This window comes from Tachysurus fulvidraco, chromosome 16 (assembly GCF_022655615.1).
Source record: "Tachysurus fulvidraco isolate hzauxx_2018 chromosome 16, HZAU_PFXX_2.0, whole genome shotgun sequence".
In the NCBI taxonomy this organism is placed as follows: Eukaryota; Metazoa; Chordata; class Actinopteri; order Siluriformes; family Bagridae; genus Tachysurus; species Tachysurus fulvidraco.
In genome coordinates this window covers 9380064-9402062 of record NC_062533.1, presented here as the reverse complement: position 1 = coordinate 9402062, position 21999 = coordinate 9380064, and the positions used below count along the sequence as shown (strand labels likewise).

Genomic DNA, 21999 nt, shown 5'->3' with positions numbered 1-21999 from the left:
TGCATGCAAAGAATGCATTATTTAAACAATAATAAAAAAGCTTGTACCTTGCCATCACTTTTCCATGTGAGAAAGAATCCAAATTCATCGACTTTGAAAAGGCAACCGGATTCGAACACAAAGGGATCCTATGGAACAGAACTTGTTTTAATACCCCACGGTCCATTCAGGCACATCTTTTTTACATGACACATACAGTACACATCTGAAGATAATACTGACGTGTACAGTAGCACAGATTTGGTGGAAAAAACTCACACCTTCTGCCTTCTAAAACACTTAAGAAGTTCATTTATAGCTAGTGGTGAACATACTGGTCTAAATGTTAAAGGAACATGGATGTAAATGAAAGTTCTTTAGTAATATGGTTCACAAGGATTATGTAATCGAATGCCAGCTCTTTTTAATCACCCTGTCATGGTGAAAAACAACAGGAAGTGCTAATACCTGTAAATGTGTGTACCCTTAATTGACTTTTTATTTGAATACCCTACTACATTTAATTTGAATATTTTTATATGTATCGCCAACATAACTGTAATATGATTTTTTGTGTGTCTTTTTTTTCTTTTCTTCAAACATACAAAACCAGATATGGACTAAATTGGACATGAATAGAACCACTAGTAGAACCCACAGATGTTAATTTCCAACTCAGATGTTGGGACACCACTGGCAACCAGAACAGCTGTAATGTAAGATACTGGAGGAATTAACATCATTCTCCCAAATCATATTCCCTCACCTGATAATGAACATGAACCAAACAAACATTATTAACTAAACATTATAAAACCTATGAATATGACTGTGTTAAATAAAGATTACTACACTTTCCAACTGATTTGTGGTCTTGTTGGTTAAAAAATGGTCAGAATTAAAAACAATAGCATCTGTTTGTTTAATCTGAATGTTTTCATGAATAAAATGCTAAAGATCACAAGCAGAGATGTATTTGAGAAGATTGTTCTAACACATGGATCCTTGCTACAAAATTGTTTGGGAAACGCTGCTTTATTGGACCTAGTTGTAACCCTACTTTACATCTGAAGTTCCCCTGAAACAAAAGACTGCCCTTAAATACAATCAGCACAAATGACTCAATTCCAGTTGTTTAGCCAAACACTCTTCATGTTATTTATTTATTTGTGGAAGACTATCAGGGTCACCTTGAAGTCCTAATGCTATTTGTAGCTGGAAGAAAGCTCGCTATTACATTAGGGACAGTAGCATGGCAACAGAGCAGAGATGTGTGATACGGGGTCTAAGAATTGAGGAGCAGAATAGTTTGGAGCGTGAAGTGCCACCAGAGAGAGGGATAGAGAGCGAGAGAGCAAAAGAGAGAGAGAGAGAGAGAGAGAGAGAGAGAGAGAGAGAGAGAGAGAGAGAGAGAGAGAGAGAGAGAGAAGGAGAAAGAGAGATTCCTTGTTCATTGCATGGGAAGTGGTCCTCAAAACATAACACTCTGGATTCTCTGTTATGTCTTTGGATTGATTTCCACTGAGGAAGGCATCTCTGGCAGAGCTACTCGGCTACACGATGTATGTATGAATGATGAAGGCCGTGTCATTGACCGCACTGAACAGAACCCAGGGTGAAGTCAAGCCAGTGGGAGTTCCCCTGAAAACACTAGCCAGGGTTTAACATCAGTTTTCATCAGCAGTCAAGAGTCAAGTGACATGAAATATGAACACTACCCACAGTACCCACATGCTCAGGCTATGAGGTGGTGGTGTTCGGTACTGGTTCTATTTACAGACAGTATAGCTAGCTGCTTATTCTAGTGGCATGAGGACAGTTGGCTGTGGAGCTGCAGAAATGGGTCGCATTTGATTTCACTTTGGCTGAGTTGATGAATGGATTCCTATTTAAAAGCTGTGCTACACATGCAAATATGCTTAGACTCAAATCCAGTGCTTTTTTCTAGTTTGGGGCTCAGACATAACAAAACACTAAGCTTGTTTTCAAGTGTGGTCAAAGTAGAAATGTACTTTACACTTGTAAATGATTCATAATGTTCTACCTGATCTATAGGTCCTTGTTTTGATTGGTCATTTTGTTTGAATGATGTAATACATTCTTTTAAATACCAATGCCAAATGTTGATTAGCTACAGTATATTTATTCGAGTCTACACTTACAATATTATTGACTTATTTCAAGTTACTGAGTCAAAGACTATCATTTTTATTACATCTCTGTAAAGAAATATGATAGTCAAGAATTGTAAGTTAGCCCTGGATGTTACCATGTGCAGTCAAATCCCAAATTAGTATACTATTGGAAAAGATTATGTACTCCACCCCATGTGGTACCTATAAGATTCCTGATGAGATTATAGAATATAGACCAAGGAATCTGAGATCACACCTCAATACACATTACACAAACCTTTTAAATCCTGGGATTATTTCTTAAACACTTTCTTCTTTAGTTCAGTAGAGTGGGATATCTTGGGATAGCCCTTTATGAAGCCAGATTCTGTGCTTATTAAACCATTTTACTCTGGATTTGACTATACAAGCTAGTGCCAGTCAGATTTCTAGTAGTCTCTTAACAAAAACCTTGTGTGTGTGTTAGCTGATGAAGAAAAAGGATGGCTTTCTTTAAGTGATAAAATGCCACCACCTTCCATAAATTTCCAACTGCAATACAGTTAAAAAAATAAAAAAAAAGTCTGTCTCTATTTGTGGACAAAATACAGTAGTGTCCTCTTCAAGGTGGGTTTATAACACCTCTAGATGCTTTGCCCTACTATTGTATCTGTCTACATTGTTTATAGTCATTCCTGGATATACTGTACACTCTACGATCGATATTCATTTGTCTTGTTTCATTTGTATTCTCTGATCTTCCCAAGTTGGTAAAGGACTATGGAAATTCTGTCCCCTGTTCCACCTCAACACATTGGTTAACTTTAATAAAAAAAAACAGAAATAGGCTACAATTTGTTCATACAAATTTCTAGCAGTGCCAATAATTGACACATGATTTTGATAACATTCATTCATTCATTCATTTTCTACCGCTTTATCCGATTTTGATAACATTGTCAATGAATGTTCTTATTTTTGTAAAATATATTTACTTCAAGTAAAGGTTAGATATTTCTCATATTGTCAGGCTGCTGATAATTATTCACCTGACTGCTCTGCTCGTATTACAGATTTTAGATTCACGCTTGAAAAAAATGAAGCTGTTTAATGCACAGCATAATATAAGAGTATAGGTTTAAGAGCACATTACATCAAGATCAAGCCTAATCATCAGAGATCATATAATACATACAAAATAACAAATTTGCAGTTTGTTTAGTGTTGCAAAGATTTTACCAGCTTGAAGTTTATTTCTTCACCAGGAAGGGGAGAAGTGACAAAGCTTTACAAAAGAAGATGGCTTTGGGGACTGCACAGATAGACGGGGTCTAAATGAGTTGAGAGAGATTACTGTGAACATCTCATGCTGTCATTTCTGCATGGGATTCCCCAGAGGGAGAAGAGAGAGTGATGGATCTGAACACACAGCGGTATTGAGTAAGGATGGCTTTTGGAGATTATGGATGTGAGTGCTTCATTTCCTCAGTGAAAGAGAAAGGACAGTAAAAGGAAAAGGAATCTATAATTCTTGGTCCAGAGAAAAAAAAAAGTGGATAGCCCGCCGCCCACACTCCAGAATACTCCTCCAGATGAAAATAAATTAGATGAGCCGGTGCCAGGAGAAGTCTGTGGAGAAAATGAATCCAGATGCCATGTTTACATGCTCTTCTTCACTGCTGAGGCACTTTAGAGAATCTGTGCCTCTGTCAACCGGCTTCTGTTAATCCTCACTGCTCTAGGACACTAGGCCACCCGACTTCTTAGTGTGTCATTTGTCTAGGTGAACTCATTTCCTTTTGCTGATAAATTGTCCCTGAGTATAACACACAATGATCACTTGAAAATATTAATGACCTACATGCTAATAAACTCGAGTGTCATTAAAGCAAGTGGACACCGATGAGCAAGGATAATGACCACGCTGCGAATGCCCTTTAAGGCAGCAGCCGGAGCCAAGATGGTGGCCGGCTCCAGAGCTCCACCGTCTGCTGCCCCGTGGGAACAGGATGAACAGTAACTGTTCTCCACAAGATCCTGGTCTTATTTACATCCTCATTCCTAGGCTAGGCATCTGCGATGTTAATCAAAAGACTCATACCCTGCAGGGCAATTCTGTTAATGAGACGCAGCTTTTATTATTCTCTTACATTTCAGAGATTTCATTTATTTTGAGATATAGGACTGAGCTATGCTGTGCGATGCTGTTGCCATCCAGCAAAGCAGACTCCAGTTTGTGTCAGCTCAAGGTGCTATTTAACTCGGCATGTAATTATCCACCTGGAAATGATTGGTGTCTGATATGTGTGTGCAGAACAGGGTGGGAGGATATTCTGCTAGTCTCCAGAGTGCAAGACCTGGCAGGCGGTGCGTGTGTGTGTGTGTGTGTGTGTGTGTGTGTGTGTGTGTGTGTGTGTGTGTGTGTGTGTGTGTGTGTGCGTGTGAAGTACTGCACAGGGTTAATGACAGTTTTAATACTAAACATGCTTCTGAGGTGAAACATCAGTTCTGCTTGATGCCACGCTGGCTCAGATGGAAATAAACACATTTTTACTTCATCCAGCAAAAGATGTAATCATCCTGTTGAGTCTAAATAAGAAATTCACATATTATGCTCCTCTCTGGCTGAGCTGGAATCTTCTGCTCTGAAGATGAGTATCTGATTTTTGGATGTTTATGTTACTCTTGTCCTTGGGGTAGTGCAGTACAACGCCCAATCCCATTTCAGCCTGTTTAAGTGGTCTGATTGAGTTAGCTGGGGAAATGAAGAAAGGCCGTGGGAGGGGAACACGGGAGGCTCTTATCTCTGGAGATGTGTGCCGCGTGTCTGGAAATCACTGAAGCTTTTAATGCCCCTGAGTGCAAATGAGCAATGCAGTAACTAGGAAATGGTTTGAGATTCAACAAAATCTGCAGTGATTTGTCTCATACGCACAAAAAATCAGTAATCAAGACAGTAATCAAGTGATCAGGCGTCTAGACAAACTTTTCACTTTTGAAATTTAAGTGTTCATTTTATCTGCATTATCAAAAATAAAGAAAGACAGTTAGTGCTCTGAGTGCGTGACTATAAAGAAGGACATGCTAGGTTACCTCATCGAATCTGTCAAACACAGCACCTTCCTGTAGAAAACCAGGGACGCGCTTCTGCCAGTTGAATTCATATGACTTCGTCATGGCTGCTCGCAGATCTGAAATGCAGAAAGTGGACATGCCGGACAATGTTATGCACACATTATGCAAGACATAGATTACTAAAGGAACTATAAGCACCAAAATAATGTGTGAATTACAAGACAAACTAACCCCAGTCTGTTCTATCTGAGTCTCAGTAAGTTCTTCTCGGTCAAAACTACCACAGTATTTCCCCTTCTGTTCTTCTTGGAAGATTTCTGAGGGCATGTTTACTGGCTAATGCAGAATGCTTCTATCATTGACAATGAAATATCAATTATTTTTGGATAATACTGCTCCACTGCTAAGCTCTTCAGGACTGATCTTCTATACTTCTATAATGCCACAGTAGTTTGCCATTGATGATCATTTTCAATTTATTAATCACACACATGATGTAGCACATTGTGCTTTTTTATCTGTTTCTTGTTACTATTAATGTTGTAGAGATGTTCTTTTCATCACTTAGCAATAGACCATCCTTCCCCTAATAGCTGTTTTAATAAGATAAATCACATTACTGAGAAATAGAAAGTCTCTTGCCCAAAGGCAGAAAACTTATTAACCAGGACACGGCATTGACACTGGAGACTCCTTCCATATATTTTTAATAAAATCCCTCTTATAATGATTACAGTATCAACTTTTTCACAATTGCATTAATTATACTTTAATAACTTCTGTTTATTATCAGCCTTATATTATGTGGTGCATTAAATAATTTTAGAAGTTTAAAAATATTCAATTTAATCAAATACAACGTAAAACCCTGTGAAGAACAACGATGTTTATCTATGTAAAATATGTGTTTATTTTAGTGTCTTTTTTTCATGAGAGCATCTCTCATATTTGATTCATAAATAATCTTATTGCTTTAAAAAAGAAATCAGTTAAATATGTGTCCAATTCAGCATTTTTTCCGTCCACTCTCACAGCTTCATTTTCCGTGTTAAGGTTGACATTTGCATAAGAACTCAAACATTTCAATCTAAACGACTGCCATTAACAGCCACATTTGTCTATAATTTTTCACAGCCTTCCATGACTTCCCAGGTTCCCAGAACTAATGAGAAACCTTTTAGAAGAAAACAGAAAGCTTTAGTCTTTTCATTAACCATCATTTGGTATAAACATCTGTTCCATGCTCCATTCCATTAACCTGACTATTGTACTACAACACCTACAGTAGAATGTTCAAACTGTGGGGCTTTGAAACTAAACACATCCTTGTACTTAGTAATTAACACCATGATAAAAATGAAAAAAAAAAGAAAGAAAGGAAAAGACGATCCTCAAACTTTCCTTCTTATCTGTTCCTGTAGATAATTTCTTTTGTTCTTTGAGTGCCAATAACTCAACCACAAATGATGATGTCATATAAGCACTCAGCATCTTGAATAATTGAACCTGTGGACATTATATGGCCTTGCGTTTAATGGATGATAACATTGTCCTGTGTATAAGTCTGAGCACAGCAGGAGAGGGTGTACCCTGGATCAGTCACTGATGAGAGCCTTAAATGTATTTGCATACATTGTCTAAAACACAGCGAGGAAAATACTGTCACTATCAAAAGAACAGAATATGCAGTAAGGAGAAAAATTGCAATATTCAGTCATACACATATAATATGCTAAATATGCATTATAAACCTAATGCAAGTTTAATATTAAGAATTTACTAAGAGTGCAATTAAATCTCTAGACCTATCGATAATTCTATTAAATTGCTCAAAAGAAGTAAAGGGAAACGATTTAAATTAAGAGATCCTGCTTTCTCAAAGACCTGCAAGGCGACACAGCTTAGTTGCAGCCGCACAGTGCAGTCTCCTGGTGTATGCCATTTAAAATGGCCTCTAGGGTAATATCCAGCCCTTCTGGCTTCATCGTCTCTCTTAAATGAATGACAGTAAGGCTCACAGGGGAGATATGAGCAAAAACCCAGGTCCAGTCCATAACTAGCATATCTGAAATGCTCAAGGATTACATCCTCATATCCTGAAGGAAATGATCTGGGTTTCTGGTTCCTACTGTGATTCATGTGGCTCGACTTTAATGGATAAAGAAATGAAATCATTGACAAACTGCTGCATTAGAAGTTGAATACAACACTCTAGGCTGGCTGTTGATTTATTTTTTTTACTACACACCCTGCCATGTTGTATTCCTTACACAGATGACATTAGTAATCATGGACAAAGCAGTCTATTGTATTCAGTCTAGTATTTATTCTGGAATTATTATTTTTTGTGAACCAGGAAGATACCGACTAATTAATGTCATGTAAATACAAACAAACCTTAAAAAAAAACCTCTTAGTCAATAATCTAATAGCATGTCTCAGCCAGCTCCCATTAGCTCTCCTCAAGATCCATATCTATATGGCTTTAATGACATTGTTATTTCATTATGATGAGAACAACCCATATTTCAAATAAAAGAGACTACCATCATTTAAAAGGGAGATACTTATCATTTAACTCAACAAAACAAAAAAGATTTCATGTAACAGAATTATGTTTTAACTATGGCTGTCTGTTTTATTTATACAGTCAGTCAGTCAGTCATGAAGGTATGACGATACCACACTATAAAAGCTAAAAACAATCGGTTTATAGATTATACACACAGAGACACACACACGGCTTGATTGTAAAATATTAGCAAATTATGCCAAATCATAAAAACCTCTGTATGTCCATATTGTAATTCCACTGTGGAGCTGAGGGCCTGACTTTCATTTCATACATTTTATGCCTGACTTTCATTTGAACTCAGTTTTTGCCTGAAAGGTCTAATTCTAATTTAATGGTGGATCATGTCCACACTGATCGCATGCTCGAGGCCAGGATCTTTGGACCTAAACTCACCTACTACAAGAAGATAAAATTCATTTCTAGTGTTAAACAATTTTAATCTTCATATATTGCTACTGCATACTACATATAATTGGCTTCAAGTTTCCCATTGCATGCAAATATTTTGTCAACAGTAGCTCATGTCTAATACTGTACCTCTTAACAGCAAAACGAGGGAAGCTAAACTGGAACAATGTTATTGTTTATTGTGAATTCATGCTCTTACTATTCCATTTTTCAAACTTTTGTACACTGTAGGAGGTTGAGCTACCATGCAGGTTCAGAATAAGAGATTATGCTGAGATGAATTTTGTCCTCCACAGATTCTGGAAAGATCTATTAAATCGCTGGGGATCACCAGGAAGAGCTAAGTCGAAGTAAAGCTGTGTGGTATGAGCAGGTTTACACCTTATCCAGAGCGACTTACAATTATCTTATTTATACAGCTGAGGGTTAACGGCCTTACTCAATCAAATCAAGGGCTTGGATTCAAACTCAAAACCTTCCAGTCAGTATTTCAAAACCTTAATGACTGATCTACCACTTCCCCAGCAGGGGATCAGAAAAAATGCTTTGTCTAATTAGCAAACCTACTGTATGCATGTTAAATCTGCACGCAATGTCTTTTACAATACATCAATTTATATTATAGACTAATAGCAGACCTGCCTTTTACCAGTTAAATGAAAAATGCCTACATGCCTGTCTGCTAATAAATCTAGAATAATTTGTGACGGTGCTTTAAACTCTTTATTATTATTTTTAGGCTGTCTATATTGGACAATTATATAATTTTATCGAAAAAGTAAATCTCCGGCAGAAAAAAATATATTTCATACAAGCCTAGTTCTGATGCTTGTGTGTAAACTGGGAATGAGTTACGATTTAGAAAACCATTAAACAATACTGCTTTCAAATACACTCACCCATGCAATTAGGATTTTCCCATTTGGCATATTTTCATGTAAGGGATAATATAAATGAAAAAACATCCCTCTAGAGATTTGTAACCACTTGTAGCACTTGTCAGAAATGAGCTCTACATAATCACCATAAGCTTGAATTTTTTTTCCCAATACATTCCACATTAAATCCGAGCGAGATGCTAACAGCAACAAACAGCAGAATTGATTTTTTTGTAAATCTTATATTCTGCTGATAAACTGTAAGCATCCATTCGAAGTCCAAATGGATTTCTCTGAATTTCTGCATCATCATCTTTGTTAATTATCTTTACATCATCTTCACATGACATGATTGAACATAGAGCTATGTCAGGACGTTTAACACTAAGATTCACTGTTCTAGCATCTACATTTTGAGACTTTCAGACAGAGGAATGATGTGTTTGACTTCATGGTGTTGATTTTAGGCTGAAGAGCACAACTGAACAGTGCTAGCGTTCCTTTAGATCTGGATTAATGAGAAGTCAGTCAGGCGTCTGTGTATGTGTGTGTGTGTGTGTGTGTGTGTGTGTGTGTGTGTGTGTGTGTGTGTGTGTGTGTGTGTGTGTGTATGTGTGTGTGTGCCTCAGCTCTGCAAACAAGACACACCTCAAGTGTCCTTGTCAGTTAGATCCCACATCCTTGTTTTACAGCTGCAACTGGTTTTAAAATACACTTACAGTAAATCCACATGCACAGTTTAGTTAGTTTAGATTCGTGTGAGCAGTAATGCAATGAAAGATTCAGTGACTGTAACATACATCTTTACATTACAAAATTCTTTTCATCGTTTCAGGAAAAGCTTACACTATACCTGTAGGTAAAACAAAGCTGCTTAATATTGCTCTAATAGCTCTTGTCTACAATACTACCCAGATAGTAGGGTTGTAAAATGTAGAACGTATCAATCATATATCGTAATTTGCCTTGCAATGAGCATGCATCTTGTAGATCTAATATGTAATTAGTCTTAAACCGGAAAGGATGATTTAATAGACTAAATCGATAGTCTTAATAGTCTTTAATAATTCTAATAGAACTATAGATCTAAGTAGACGGCAACTGATTGTGATTATGTAGATATGTGTTTGGGTCAAAACCGAAGGCAGTGCAAGACATATTATATAAATTAATACAGAATTATTCATGTACTTTCATAAAATATTAACCTCAAGAAATGGACTCAATAGACCGAATGTCCGATATGTTAATAATTAGAGGGTGACATGGCACCAATATCAAGCTAACTAATTTAAGACATGATACTGTAGTAGATGACTAGTTAACTGAAGAAATGCTGTGGCACCAAGACTTAGATGCCATGGCATGTTTTTCCACATTTGTTTGAGAAAAATACATGCTAACTAAGATACTCTCCATAATAAGATTAGTTTATATATATATCTGTTTATATATAGACCTGTAATGTATTACAGTTAAGAGGTTACAACAAACAGTGTTGACAAACCACCTACAGGAAATCAATGAGGATTCTCTGAGATCATTTGGATTATACAGAGAGCACAATAAAAGCATTATGGTTTGTAAAAGCACTCGTTATATTGCAGGCTTCTATGATGTTTGCACTGCAAAAACGCTATATTCGTATATGTATATATATTCGTGACGTTTGCTATAAATCGTATATTGTACAGCTTAAATAAAATGTTGCTGTGGATATCTACTATGCATTTTTAATATATTAAATGACCTGTAATCACTAAATCCCTACTACAAGGCAAGATTATATATATATATTTTTTACTATTATCCATACCTAGTACTGTGTGTGACCCTTTGACATAAAGATATACACAGGTTAAAAACCCCAAGCAAGCACAAATGTCTGAGAATATAAGGAAAGCAATCTATAATATAGAGTGAACAGAGAGCCTTGCAAAATGCTGTAGAGTAGGATAAAGAAACAAATAACATAGCAGCATCTCTGGAGAAACAACACTCCAACCTGATATTATGATACTTGTGACCAGCAGCATTTGTACATAACCTTTGTGTTGAAACTTCACACAAAATCACATGTTTATGTTTAATCAATATCCCGACTTACTGTTTAAGCAGAGGAACTGTGTGAGAGAGAGAGAGAGAGAGAGAGAGAGAGAGAGAGAGAGAGAGAGAGAGAGAGAGAGAGAGAGAGACAGATGCAGAGAGGAAAAGCTGCTGCCACTATGGATGAACCGGCTCCAGAGTACATAGTGTTTTTGCACGCATGGAGAGCCAGCCTCAGCTGTATAAGCTTTAGAGCTTCCACAAACCATGTGTGTCAAAGCCATCATCGCTGGCATGGTTGCTGCTTGTTAGCTAAAACAGTTTGGGACTGTGAGGAAAAGCAGGAGCTGGAAAGTACACGAAACACTTCGTTGAACGAAACTGTCCACTGTTTGACTTTGTCATATGAGGCTTCAGTTGTCCATCAAGCAAACACACTCGCGATACATAAAGGGAGTGTCTTCAGAAATCACTCAAACATTAAGATGCTGGAGAGACAAATAATGCACAGGGAATTTTGAACAAGCTACAAGGCTAAGTAAACACTGCCAATGTACACTGACAGCATAGCACTTCAAATGTTACATATATATTTCTCATTGTGGTGTTTACTGATGCCATGTCACTAAAGTAATTTCACTGACATTTCAATATCATTCAATCTAAATGGTCTGGAAAAATGTCAAAAGAACAGATCCACTCTTTTGGTTTTGAATAGACTGTAGGGGTGGGTAGTGATTGATTCAGTGAGCGAACACTGGTATCAAATTAGATTGGCATAGCAGGCCAAAACTGGCATGAAATCAAACTGGCATAATCGGCTAACACTGGCATCAAACAAACCATTAGCATAATGGGCTAACATCTGATGAGCTACTTGTTAGTATGCAATCAGTGAAACAAATTGCTGTTAGCAGGGTTTCTTTTTTTAATTAAACATCTAATTTTAGAAGTAAAGACAATACCAATAACAGCACATGTTCCAATCCGCACATGATATCATCTATTGCACTACCAACAGCACATTGGCGTATTATCCATCTCTGATTCAAGCTCTTCATTTCCAACCAAAGCAGCTGCTTCTGTGTGCTGTGTTCAGGTGTTCATATATAGTACTGTACGTAGTATGTGTAAGTTCGCTGGTCAGAAAGGGGAAACATTACTGAGGATTACTGTATGATGGTGTTTACGCTACACCTTCTACACCAGGCTGAAGGAGAGTATTATGAGCTAGGGTGGGTGGAACTGGCTTCTTACCGGCTGTGTAATAAGTAGTATTTAGAGAGAGCACAAGAGAGGTGGTTTTAAAAATAACTGTGAGGTTATGGCACATTTTTGAGTTCCTTTGCATTTGTGTTACTCGAACACCTAACACTATTACATAACTGCTGTCACAGATTAAAAGGGCAAGCCTGATGTTAGCAGTAGTGACCTGACAATTCCAGAAACCAGAAACCATAGAAACCATAGAAACTGCTATAGAGTGATAATTGAGACACCGACCTAGCGACAAACATCATACTGACATACTGCAAACGTCCAGCTAATGTGGACAAACCCTGTTGCCTGGTCTACACAGTGTGGGTCTATGTCGTATAAGGAAGATAATGAAGGTGTGTGTAAGGTTTATATGCTGAACTGCTCCTCAAAAGTTGGTTTGTATTATGGATAACTGCTGTCCAGTTCAAACAGCCTTGGGTTTTACCAGCCCAGGTTTAACCAAACATGGTCAAAACTCAAGAGAGGGAGCAGGAGCAGCTGGCAGGGTTCGCTCCACTGCTAGCCTAAAACTATAGAGAAACATAGACATGGTAAAGTACTAGTAGACTAAATCTGAGAAGCTCAATTATGGGAGAGATGGTCTGCAAACCGTGTGCCCTTCAGCGAAAACATTAGGAGAATGCAATATTAGGAGTGAATATTATTGTGGCAGCTAATAATAGCCTGGAATGTTTTGGCCGATTGCAGGTTCATCCAATTTCTCTTCCTCATTTCCTAGTTGATTGTAAGCCTTTATGAAGAGGAGGGGTGAGAGATTGACAGATGCACAGCTAGACAGAGAGAAAGACACAAGCATGAACAGAAACAAAGGGAAAGCTCCACAACCCCTGAAATATGTACCTATAAGGAACGATTCAGCAATTTATAGCTTCTGCTTCTCTAATCCTGACAGATAAGGCAGCAGGCGAATTAGTGAGCATATTTTCCAGATTCACTGAAATAGAACACTGCCTTATACAGCGGCAGGGAAGAAGGAGGGCAGCAGGGGTTAAATACAATTCCCCAGACTGCGCATGGAGCAAGAAATAATATGACGCACGGTCACATATCTGGCCAAAACATAGTCTGCATAAAGACTACATACTGTATGCTGTCCAACAGGTTACATGCAGAAGTAGCAAAGCCCACCATCAGATGGAGTAGAATTAGAATTGTCTTTTTTTAATGGTAAATCTTCTCTTTTAAACAAGTCAAGGTCAAGGTCATCAAAGGTGACGCATCTAAATGGAAAAGTAATGTTAATGTGGTATATTTATAAGCAGGTCTAGAAAAGGTTGGGAAAAAAACAAGATGTAATTTCCGAAAATATGCAAGTCTTTCTAAGAAGGTCGACTGCAAAAAAAAGGTGCATTCAACAACAGGGGTAAGCTATGAGCTCTTTCATTTGATTGGCTTGCTCTTCCTCACTGCCTTTCATCTTATTAGAGGGAGAAAACCTTTCTTGACAAACAAACACCACACAGATGTTGCTCGGCTCTGACATCGTCCATCTCCATGGCAACCCTATTCCAGGGGACTGCTTGGCCGTAATAGCCGGTGCTCTGTTGCATCAACGCACCGTGACTTGCTGCGCACGTCTCCTGGTAGCACTATACTGTCCAAATGGGATCCTTGTGTGTGCCCATGTTTAGCCATGTGAAGCTTTTTCTTCCCAGAAGCAGAACTATAATCAAAACAGCATGTATCTTCCAATGTTTTTTTCTTCCATTTATAGCGCTCATGGATGATAAACAGCATTAGAAAAGTGTGTAGTAGTGTGGGCAAATGCACTTAGACCGTGAAGATGTCGCTCAATAACATCAATACAAAGTCCAGCGTGTACGTTTGTCAATTACACAATTAGGACAACAAATAGTGCTCTAACTGTGCATATCTGTGTGAATGAATGCTTAACATATTGTTCGTATGATGTTAATCAGCACCCTGACAGCTAATGCTATATAAATGACTTTGCAGTCTATCTATATGGAGTTTAACATGTAACCTATTAATGCAATTCTATACCAGAATTTTTGAATACTGGAATCTGATGGTTCAAAAATGCATTGCATAATATTGTACAACAGCACAGCTAACAATAGTGTTTGCTGTAATTCAAAATACGAATTTATATTACTGTGCTCCTAATAAACTGTCACTTGTAATATCTTATTCACATAGGCTTATATAGTGGATGATCCACATAATTTAGTCTAACAAAAATGTTGAACTTTTGTGTCCTGCAATAATCTTAATGAATAATAAAACTTTTGTTCTTCAAGTTCAGAAATGTTCTTTGACCTTAAATAAATCTAAACTGATAAGGTACATGATTGGTAATTAAAATTGCACTTGTCGACAAATTGTTGTAATATAAGACTTCTTGTACATGTGTTGGTCATGTTAGTTCTCATACCTGCACATCCAGTTGATTTTCATCTGTTTGCTCTTGAAAATTTGGATTCATTTTACTCGTAATTAGCCATTTTCAGATTCCTGTTTTTACACGACTTTATCATTAAATTAGCATCATTAGAGTTTGACTTTCATTTCCATGATCATCACCTTAATGAATGTAAATTGAAAATAATCTAGATAAAGGGTTTCTGATTGTATCTCGATGATTATTTTCTATACTCCCTAAAAGATCTTAACTCATTTGTGCAAACGCAGAGTACACTATCCCAAAATGGCAAACTGATTAGTGGCCTACAGCAGTACGTTGTGGCGACTGATATGAATTAATACTGGAATGGCATTACACACTGCAGTCACCTAATTATATGTTGCTCTAGGGGTGTTTCATTAAATATGGCCTGGAATAAAATGCAGAAAAGAATAAACAAAAAACACAACTCATGTACAGTAATCACTTTACTTGTACAGTGTTTGGGCTTTCTGCAGTTTGTTAAACAAGCCTGAATTTATTGAACATTTACCCTTCAGTATACTACTATATACTATATTACCTTGGTATTATAACTGTACAAAGCAACATAGTCTGCTGACACCTACAGAAAAGATTAAGTCTGGACTTGAGACAAAATATCCCCATGCCTGAGAAACACATCAGCACATATTCACAAATGCTGGATGATTAATTATTCTAGTCACGGTAAGTTTGTCCTCCCAGTCTTTTGATAGATTGTGTACAATTGTCAGAGGTTTGGCCTTCTGAGATTTATTCTGTAGATTAATTCAAAGTCACAATAAGCCTAGTCTTACCACAGATGTTAGAGTTGTGTCAGGAAATGTTAGATGATCGAGGACAGCCAGTGAGAATGTTCTGCACACAGAGACAAAAATATTTACTATCAATGGGAAAAAAAATAGAAGTGAAGAACACATGGTCATTAGGCACAGACTTAGTGTCAAGTTATGCAAGCCCTCGGGGTTATGAATATCTTGTGATATCAAGCCAGTATCCTCATGTATTATCAGTATCATCAATCCAAAAGTGTTACATGCCCTGCTAGCATTTTTTTTGTTTTGTTTTTTTTCAATGGGGGACATATGAAGTAAATTAAATCCTTGATCATTTTAATAGGCTATAGTCTAATTGTTTTCTAATCTGATTTATCTAGTTAGAAACCTTCTTGTCTCACTGACAGCATGCAAATATCAGTAATGAGTGTTGCTTATTTTTAGCCAGAAATGATTTTATGTCAGGTAACATCGCATGTGGTCACAAACATTCCCTTTGTTTTGATTAGCTGATGCAAAATACTGTAATCCCAAGACCCTGTAATGGAACCTGATCCATTTACATGAAACAAGGGTTATTTTATAGAGGAAAACTCAACACAGTTAATTTAAGCATGACATGGCACTGTAGGTTTCCCTGGCAAGGTTTTGGTATTAGCACAGCTAAAACCATCAACTGTATCCAGGCGTATTACATACAATATACAATATCGAACAGCGCTCTTTAAATAGCATGAGGCAGGAAACAGGACCAAAGCTGCTTTGCCTATAGAAAACGTGGTGGGAGTAATTGTATAGAGAATGATGCTCCCTGAAAAGAAAAAAAAGAGGTGTTAACAAAGCCACCTTCATACTCATCACACTTCTGAGATCAGAGAAGCGGCCCGAGACAATTCCCTTCGACATTCATTGGCACTGTGTGGCTGATTTACACTGATAACTTCATGCTTCAGCCCAGGGGTTCCAAACATAACAATTGTGTGTCCTTCACCTTGTGTGAATTCCAACCGCTATAGACATCATGATGATTGAGAGAACACTAGAGCTTATAAAAATCAGGAACTTAAGGAGGAGTGTTTGAGCACAACAGAGTGTAAGAAAAAGAAAGGTCCACTGCTGTAGTCCCTGTCAGGGAGGAAAAATGTGTAAAGCTCTCTGGATGCTTGCGTCACTACATCTGTCCCTTGTGCAGAAGAAATGAGGTCTGCTGTCTAATTCTGCATTGGTGCCTTTTCAATCTCACTACACCGCACACCTCCATTCCCCCCACTGCCTAATTAGCAAATTTCATTAGACAGGTGGGAGCTTGGTGTTGAGGGCCAGCTTCAGTGGCCACTATTCCTGCTCACGCATGTCAGCATACGCATACACGTGATTCAGCCCAGTCAGGTGTGTGTGTGTGTGTGTGTGTGTGTGTGTGTGTGTGTGTGTGTGTGTGTGTGTGTGTGTGTGTGTGTGTGTGTGTGTGTGTGTGTGTGTGTGTGTGTGTGGTGAAGGTTTTTCAATTCTGAGTGTATCTATTGTTTCGCAGCAGCAGCAGCAGCAGCAGCTTCTGAAACAGAACAAGGAGAATACTCCAGCCATTCTAATCACTATTATCACTGTGCTACAGTGATATTAGGATGTGAGGCTCATACTGTAACCACTCAATGATGAGAGGCACAAATTATAAGCTTGTCCTGGGAGGATTCACCTTCCATGCCTCTTAACTAATCAAAGGAATAGCGCTACGACAATAAAAATGATACTGCAATGCTCTGGTGCATCTCTAAAATCTGACTGGTGAAAAAGGATTCGGACTGTAGTAAGGGATGTAGTTACAAATTGCAGCTTTACATAATTCTGTTGATTCCATAGTACCTGCTAAACATTAAATGTAAATATATTTAAAATTCTATTTATTTTTTATTATTTATTTCATTTATTTAAAAATACATATGTACTGGAATTAGAAGGGGGGGGTCAGTTTTCGATAATAATAATGAGGGTTTTCAGTTTGTACAAAGTTTGCAAAAACAACATGACACTGTGTAAAGTTGTCCTTTTCACTATATACTGCATTATTTTTGGGTTCTGATAATAGTAGTGATGTAAGCACAGTGGTAAATATCCAATGCAATCAATGTGCCGCTATAGGTAATGTATAAATGATTTATACTACCAGTCACAGAATACCCATAATTCACTGCACCGCTTGGCTTTAATCATACAAACCTTGACTGAGGACAACAGCGAGCTAAGATGGCAGTGTTATTTCTGACCTCATACAATAGTGCATCAATTAGTGTGGTCACTTTTATAGTGATGTGTGTGTATAGTTTAATACTCGGGTGACTTTATTCTCCTTGGATATGACACTCATTAATAACGTGTTGAAAGCGAATGGTGAGATTGCTAACTTGGGCTGTGTTTATGTGATGGAATGTAAACGCTGTCGCAGAGTGATGAACAAACCTGTGTCTCTCGTTTCACAATTCTGTTTCATAAAATTGTGTTCAATCTAGATTGATGTTTGAAATTTCTAAGCACACAATGAGAGAGTGTGAAATCTGTACCTGGTCTGTGTGTTAGTTCAGAGGACACTGATGTTTTGGTGTTCAAATTCACCATCTATGGTACATTTCAAAAATGCCTTAATTAACACGTGAATGTGAGTTATAATTAACATGCAAGAGAGTGCATCACACAAGACGTTTCTGAACAGTTTCCTGGGATTGAGGCATGACAGACAATCAAAATACACAATGACAGAGCAGGGTGTGTTCCAAATCGCACACTGTTGGCTTTGGGATTTGCAGGAATACACAGGAATTAATTAATTAATACTATTACTACTACTGCTACTACTATTAACAATCATAATAATAATAGCTTGCTATTTGTTTCATTATTAGTATATTAGTATTAACCCCACAAACAACAGAAAAAAAAATCATGAAAACAATTAATGCACATTTATAAAGATCCATTATAAAACATCAAGTTTACATAAGAATATATGTTTTTTTCTTTTTTTTATAAAAGCTTTGTCTGTTTAATGCTGCTGTGAATAATCGAGACAAGATGGCGATACTTTCTTTGGACTCTTGTTTATTCTAACTAATGTAAACATTTGTAACATCATTTTAGAATTATGCAATAAGTAAAGGAACTTTAATGGTTTCTTTACAAGTATTAGGGAGCGTGAAAGTAGCTTTAAGTATGAGTAGAAACACTACCTGGGTACACATTTAATCAAAGAGAGCTTGTTAATGAGCTTAAATTGATATGAGTGAACTCCATTCACACTAAGTGCTGCAGTTTTGGAGTAGTTGTATTGCTGGAAAAAGCTGACACTGTGCTTAGACAGTCAGAAGTTTCTGAAGGCTTTGTGTTCACGTCACTGTGTGACAGGTAGGCCTTTCACTTCATTCGGCAACACAGCCATGCATACTTTGCTCTATATTAAATGGTGTGATAACAGACTACTAAAATAGCCCAGTCTGTGAAATGCGTCATGAAGTTTCCATCAGCAGCAGAATTAACAAGCAATGTGATTTGCCTACAAGTAATGTCATGTGCTCGTTAAGTCATGTGGTTTTCTTATCTATGAATTTCACATTCATAGAAAGGCTCATCTCTTATTGACTACAGCTTAATCTCTGGCATGTACAGTTAAGCCACAGTATTGAGAATATGTCTGTAGGTGGCATTTTGAAATCCATCTATATAGCATTCCAGCACTAACTATGCCTCTACGTGAAATTTTCTTTAGTTATGTATATATACTACAAGTAACTGCAATAATGTTTGTTATTTATTTTTCTTTTATGATACAGTGTCCTTTAAGACAATCAGTATTCGTCAATCCATCATTCTTTTTATTCCTCTCTAACCACAGCAATTTCTTCATTATTACAACATTTCTAGTCAAGATTGACCACGGTTTCACTGTGGATGGAAGGCATCTAAACATATCTGTATTGTAAGTTTGGACGTGGCCTAAAGCTTCCCACAAAAGCACAGTGTTTTTCTTCACTCCATTTTAGTACAATTCTTAATGTCTACAATTACTGGATTCATCATGTTATCACTCGATTTAATGCCATTTAAGGCAGCAACTGAGTGATTTGGGTAAAAGAAATAAAGAAATGTGTCTAGATGTCAACTTGTTTTAGAGTGAAATGTTACTCAAAGGAAAACTCATTTGTTTAGAGTAAGTGATTTGTGTTGATCAGAGGTGTGTAGCCAATCCCAGGAGTATGGTGCATTCATATGCATGGGCAATTTAGCATCATGATCGTCTTCATGACATCATGAAAACGCCAACACAGACAGTAACCCAGGCTCAAAAAGTAATAGTTTCACTCCAAAAGAACGCTTGCCAATTGATGAAATAATGCAACTGAATACTCGGGGAGTCTTGGGTATAAATTTGTGTGAAACTCAGAGAATTCTAAAAGTTATAATTGTATAAATGTGTGTGTTTTGTTTCACCAAAAATCTGGTTTCTATTCACCTGCCTAAGAGAGGCTATAGAACAGAAAAGATATGCATATATTTCACTCCCTGTCTAAACAAACCCTTGTTGTGTTCTGTTTATTCTCTCTTTATTTTCAACTACATGTTACAACAGTTACAAAATACAACCATACAAAAATCGTAGCATTTTGTATTTGTCTAGAATTTGACGAACTCAGAAGTGAGGATCTCACGTGTTGCGTTATGAAACAAAGGTCGACAGTTTAATTGAAAGTGCAAATTACGTTCACATTCAGCCTTGCCACCAGTGGTTTGAAGCCCGGGTTGAGTGAACGTGAACAGAGGGATGTGTTTCCAGTGGGGGGATGGAATTAGAAAGAGCAGATAATAGCTTTTGGTTTGCACTGTTCCTAAGTATTTTTAGACTCAGAAATGCAGTCCAGGAGAGGAATTCGTTTAGTAGATTTCTATGTTCCCTGATAGGGATAAGTCCTGAACTGTATGTAGTGGTATGATGGAGGGGATTCCAACATTATTTTTATTACTGGTTATTTTCAGATGCCAACAAAGGAAAAATAAAAGTAACAACTCAATGAAACAAATGTGCTTTCAGGCCTGCTGGCAATATTTATATACGAAATTTAAAAAACATTCATTCATTCATTCATTGATGTCCAAATGAGCATCGGATGAACGATTTGATGATTCGTTCGACAGTTAATAAAGGGCTGACATGGTCACAGCTCAGAGCTCTCCGGTTCAACTTTGAGATGGGTTACTATCTGTTTGAATTCTTGCATGTTTATTTGGATTATGTTGATTTCTCGTGCCCTCTCGGGTTTCTCTGGATTGGCTACAGTAAACTGTGAATGAGTGTGTGTGCATAATTCCCTGTGATGATCTGGTGTCTAATCCAGAGTAAGCTCTTCCACCTTGCACCCAGTGTAACTGTGATAGTCACTAAATGCCCTTAGACCCTGACCAGTATAAAATAGTTACTGAAGATAAATAAATGAATAAACTGTTAACTAAATTTTAGTTGCTGATATCATTGGTTCAGTGAAGCAAAGCCAGAGGTCTACATCACTTTTTATTTTATTACAGTACAAAATTATATAATACATAAATCCAACTTAGGTTTAATCTAAACCTCAATACGTCATAAAAAAAAGAAAAAGAAAAAGCAAGTCTGTAAATAATGTCCGAATGTGTCTGAAATGCATATGAATGAATATCCCTTGTGTCTACTTACAGAAAACTAACAGACATGGCCTTTAACTCAGCCTCGCACAACAGTAAATTTAACACAGACAGTTAAATATGAGCCAGTTTGTCTTTTTGACTAACAAGGTCTCATACAACATGCAAAACCCATACATTACATTCAGCTATGCTGCAGCTGACACATTTTACAGCAGCATCTTAAAATCACAGAGCCCATGACAGCCCAGGCCTTGCGATTGGTATGCAACACCAAGCCTTTAACAAGCATTAGAGCGGGGCTTGCGTTCAGTCATACAGCGAGACAGCCGAGCAGGAGACGTCTGTACACAGTCTATTGGCAGCTTTTTAGTTCTGTCGTATTAAACAAACCCCAAAAAAGGCTATAAGATACCCAACAAAGAGATGCTATAAAAGTGGTAAAACATAAAAGGACTGTTGGACAGCTTAAAAGCCATGTCACCTTACATAACACATTAGATTTAATCCCTCAGGTTGTGTTGAAAACCACCTACTGTATGTGAGAGCTAGTTTTAGTTGGTCTGTACGTAAGATTGGCAAAGATAGTTCCCAGTTTTTAGGTGTAAATAAATGTTGCATGATCATTGAGAAGGACTGAGGACTGCGTAAAATCGGTTACTGGTAGACTTTTAGACTAAAAAATGCAGATTTATTTACTGATTCTCATTGTCCTTTACTTTAAAAAAATCTTAAATTTGTCTTAACAGATTAAGAAGTAGATATTTCTTCAGATTATAATCATACACTAAGGATTTTT

The 21999-nt window shown here is 37.3% G+C and overlaps 1 protein-coding gene across 6 annotated transcripts in view; it reads right to left on the bottom strand.

The window, feature by feature from the left end:
* LOC113644350 (1-phosphatidylinositol 4,5-bisphosphate phosphodiesterase beta-4) overlaps nt 1-21999 on the bottom strand; it is a 62024-nt gene that overhangs the window by 36991 nt on the left and 3034 nt on the right. For 5 of the 6 annotated variants that reach the window (XM_027149098.2, XM_027149094.2, XM_027149096.2 and 2 more), the window contains exons 3-5: nt 15561-15621; nt 5187-5284; nt 48-128 (exon numbers count right to left, since the gene is read on the bottom strand). In XM_027149098.2, coding sequence (XP_027004899.1) covers nt 48-128; nt 5187-5270 — 165 coding nt within the window. In that variant the 5' untranslated portion in view covers nt 5271-5284; nt 15561-15621. The remainder of the gene's footprint in view (nt 1-47; nt 129-5186; nt 5285-15560; nt 15622-21999) is intronic. The other variant, XM_027149095.2, reaches the window with a different exon arrangement.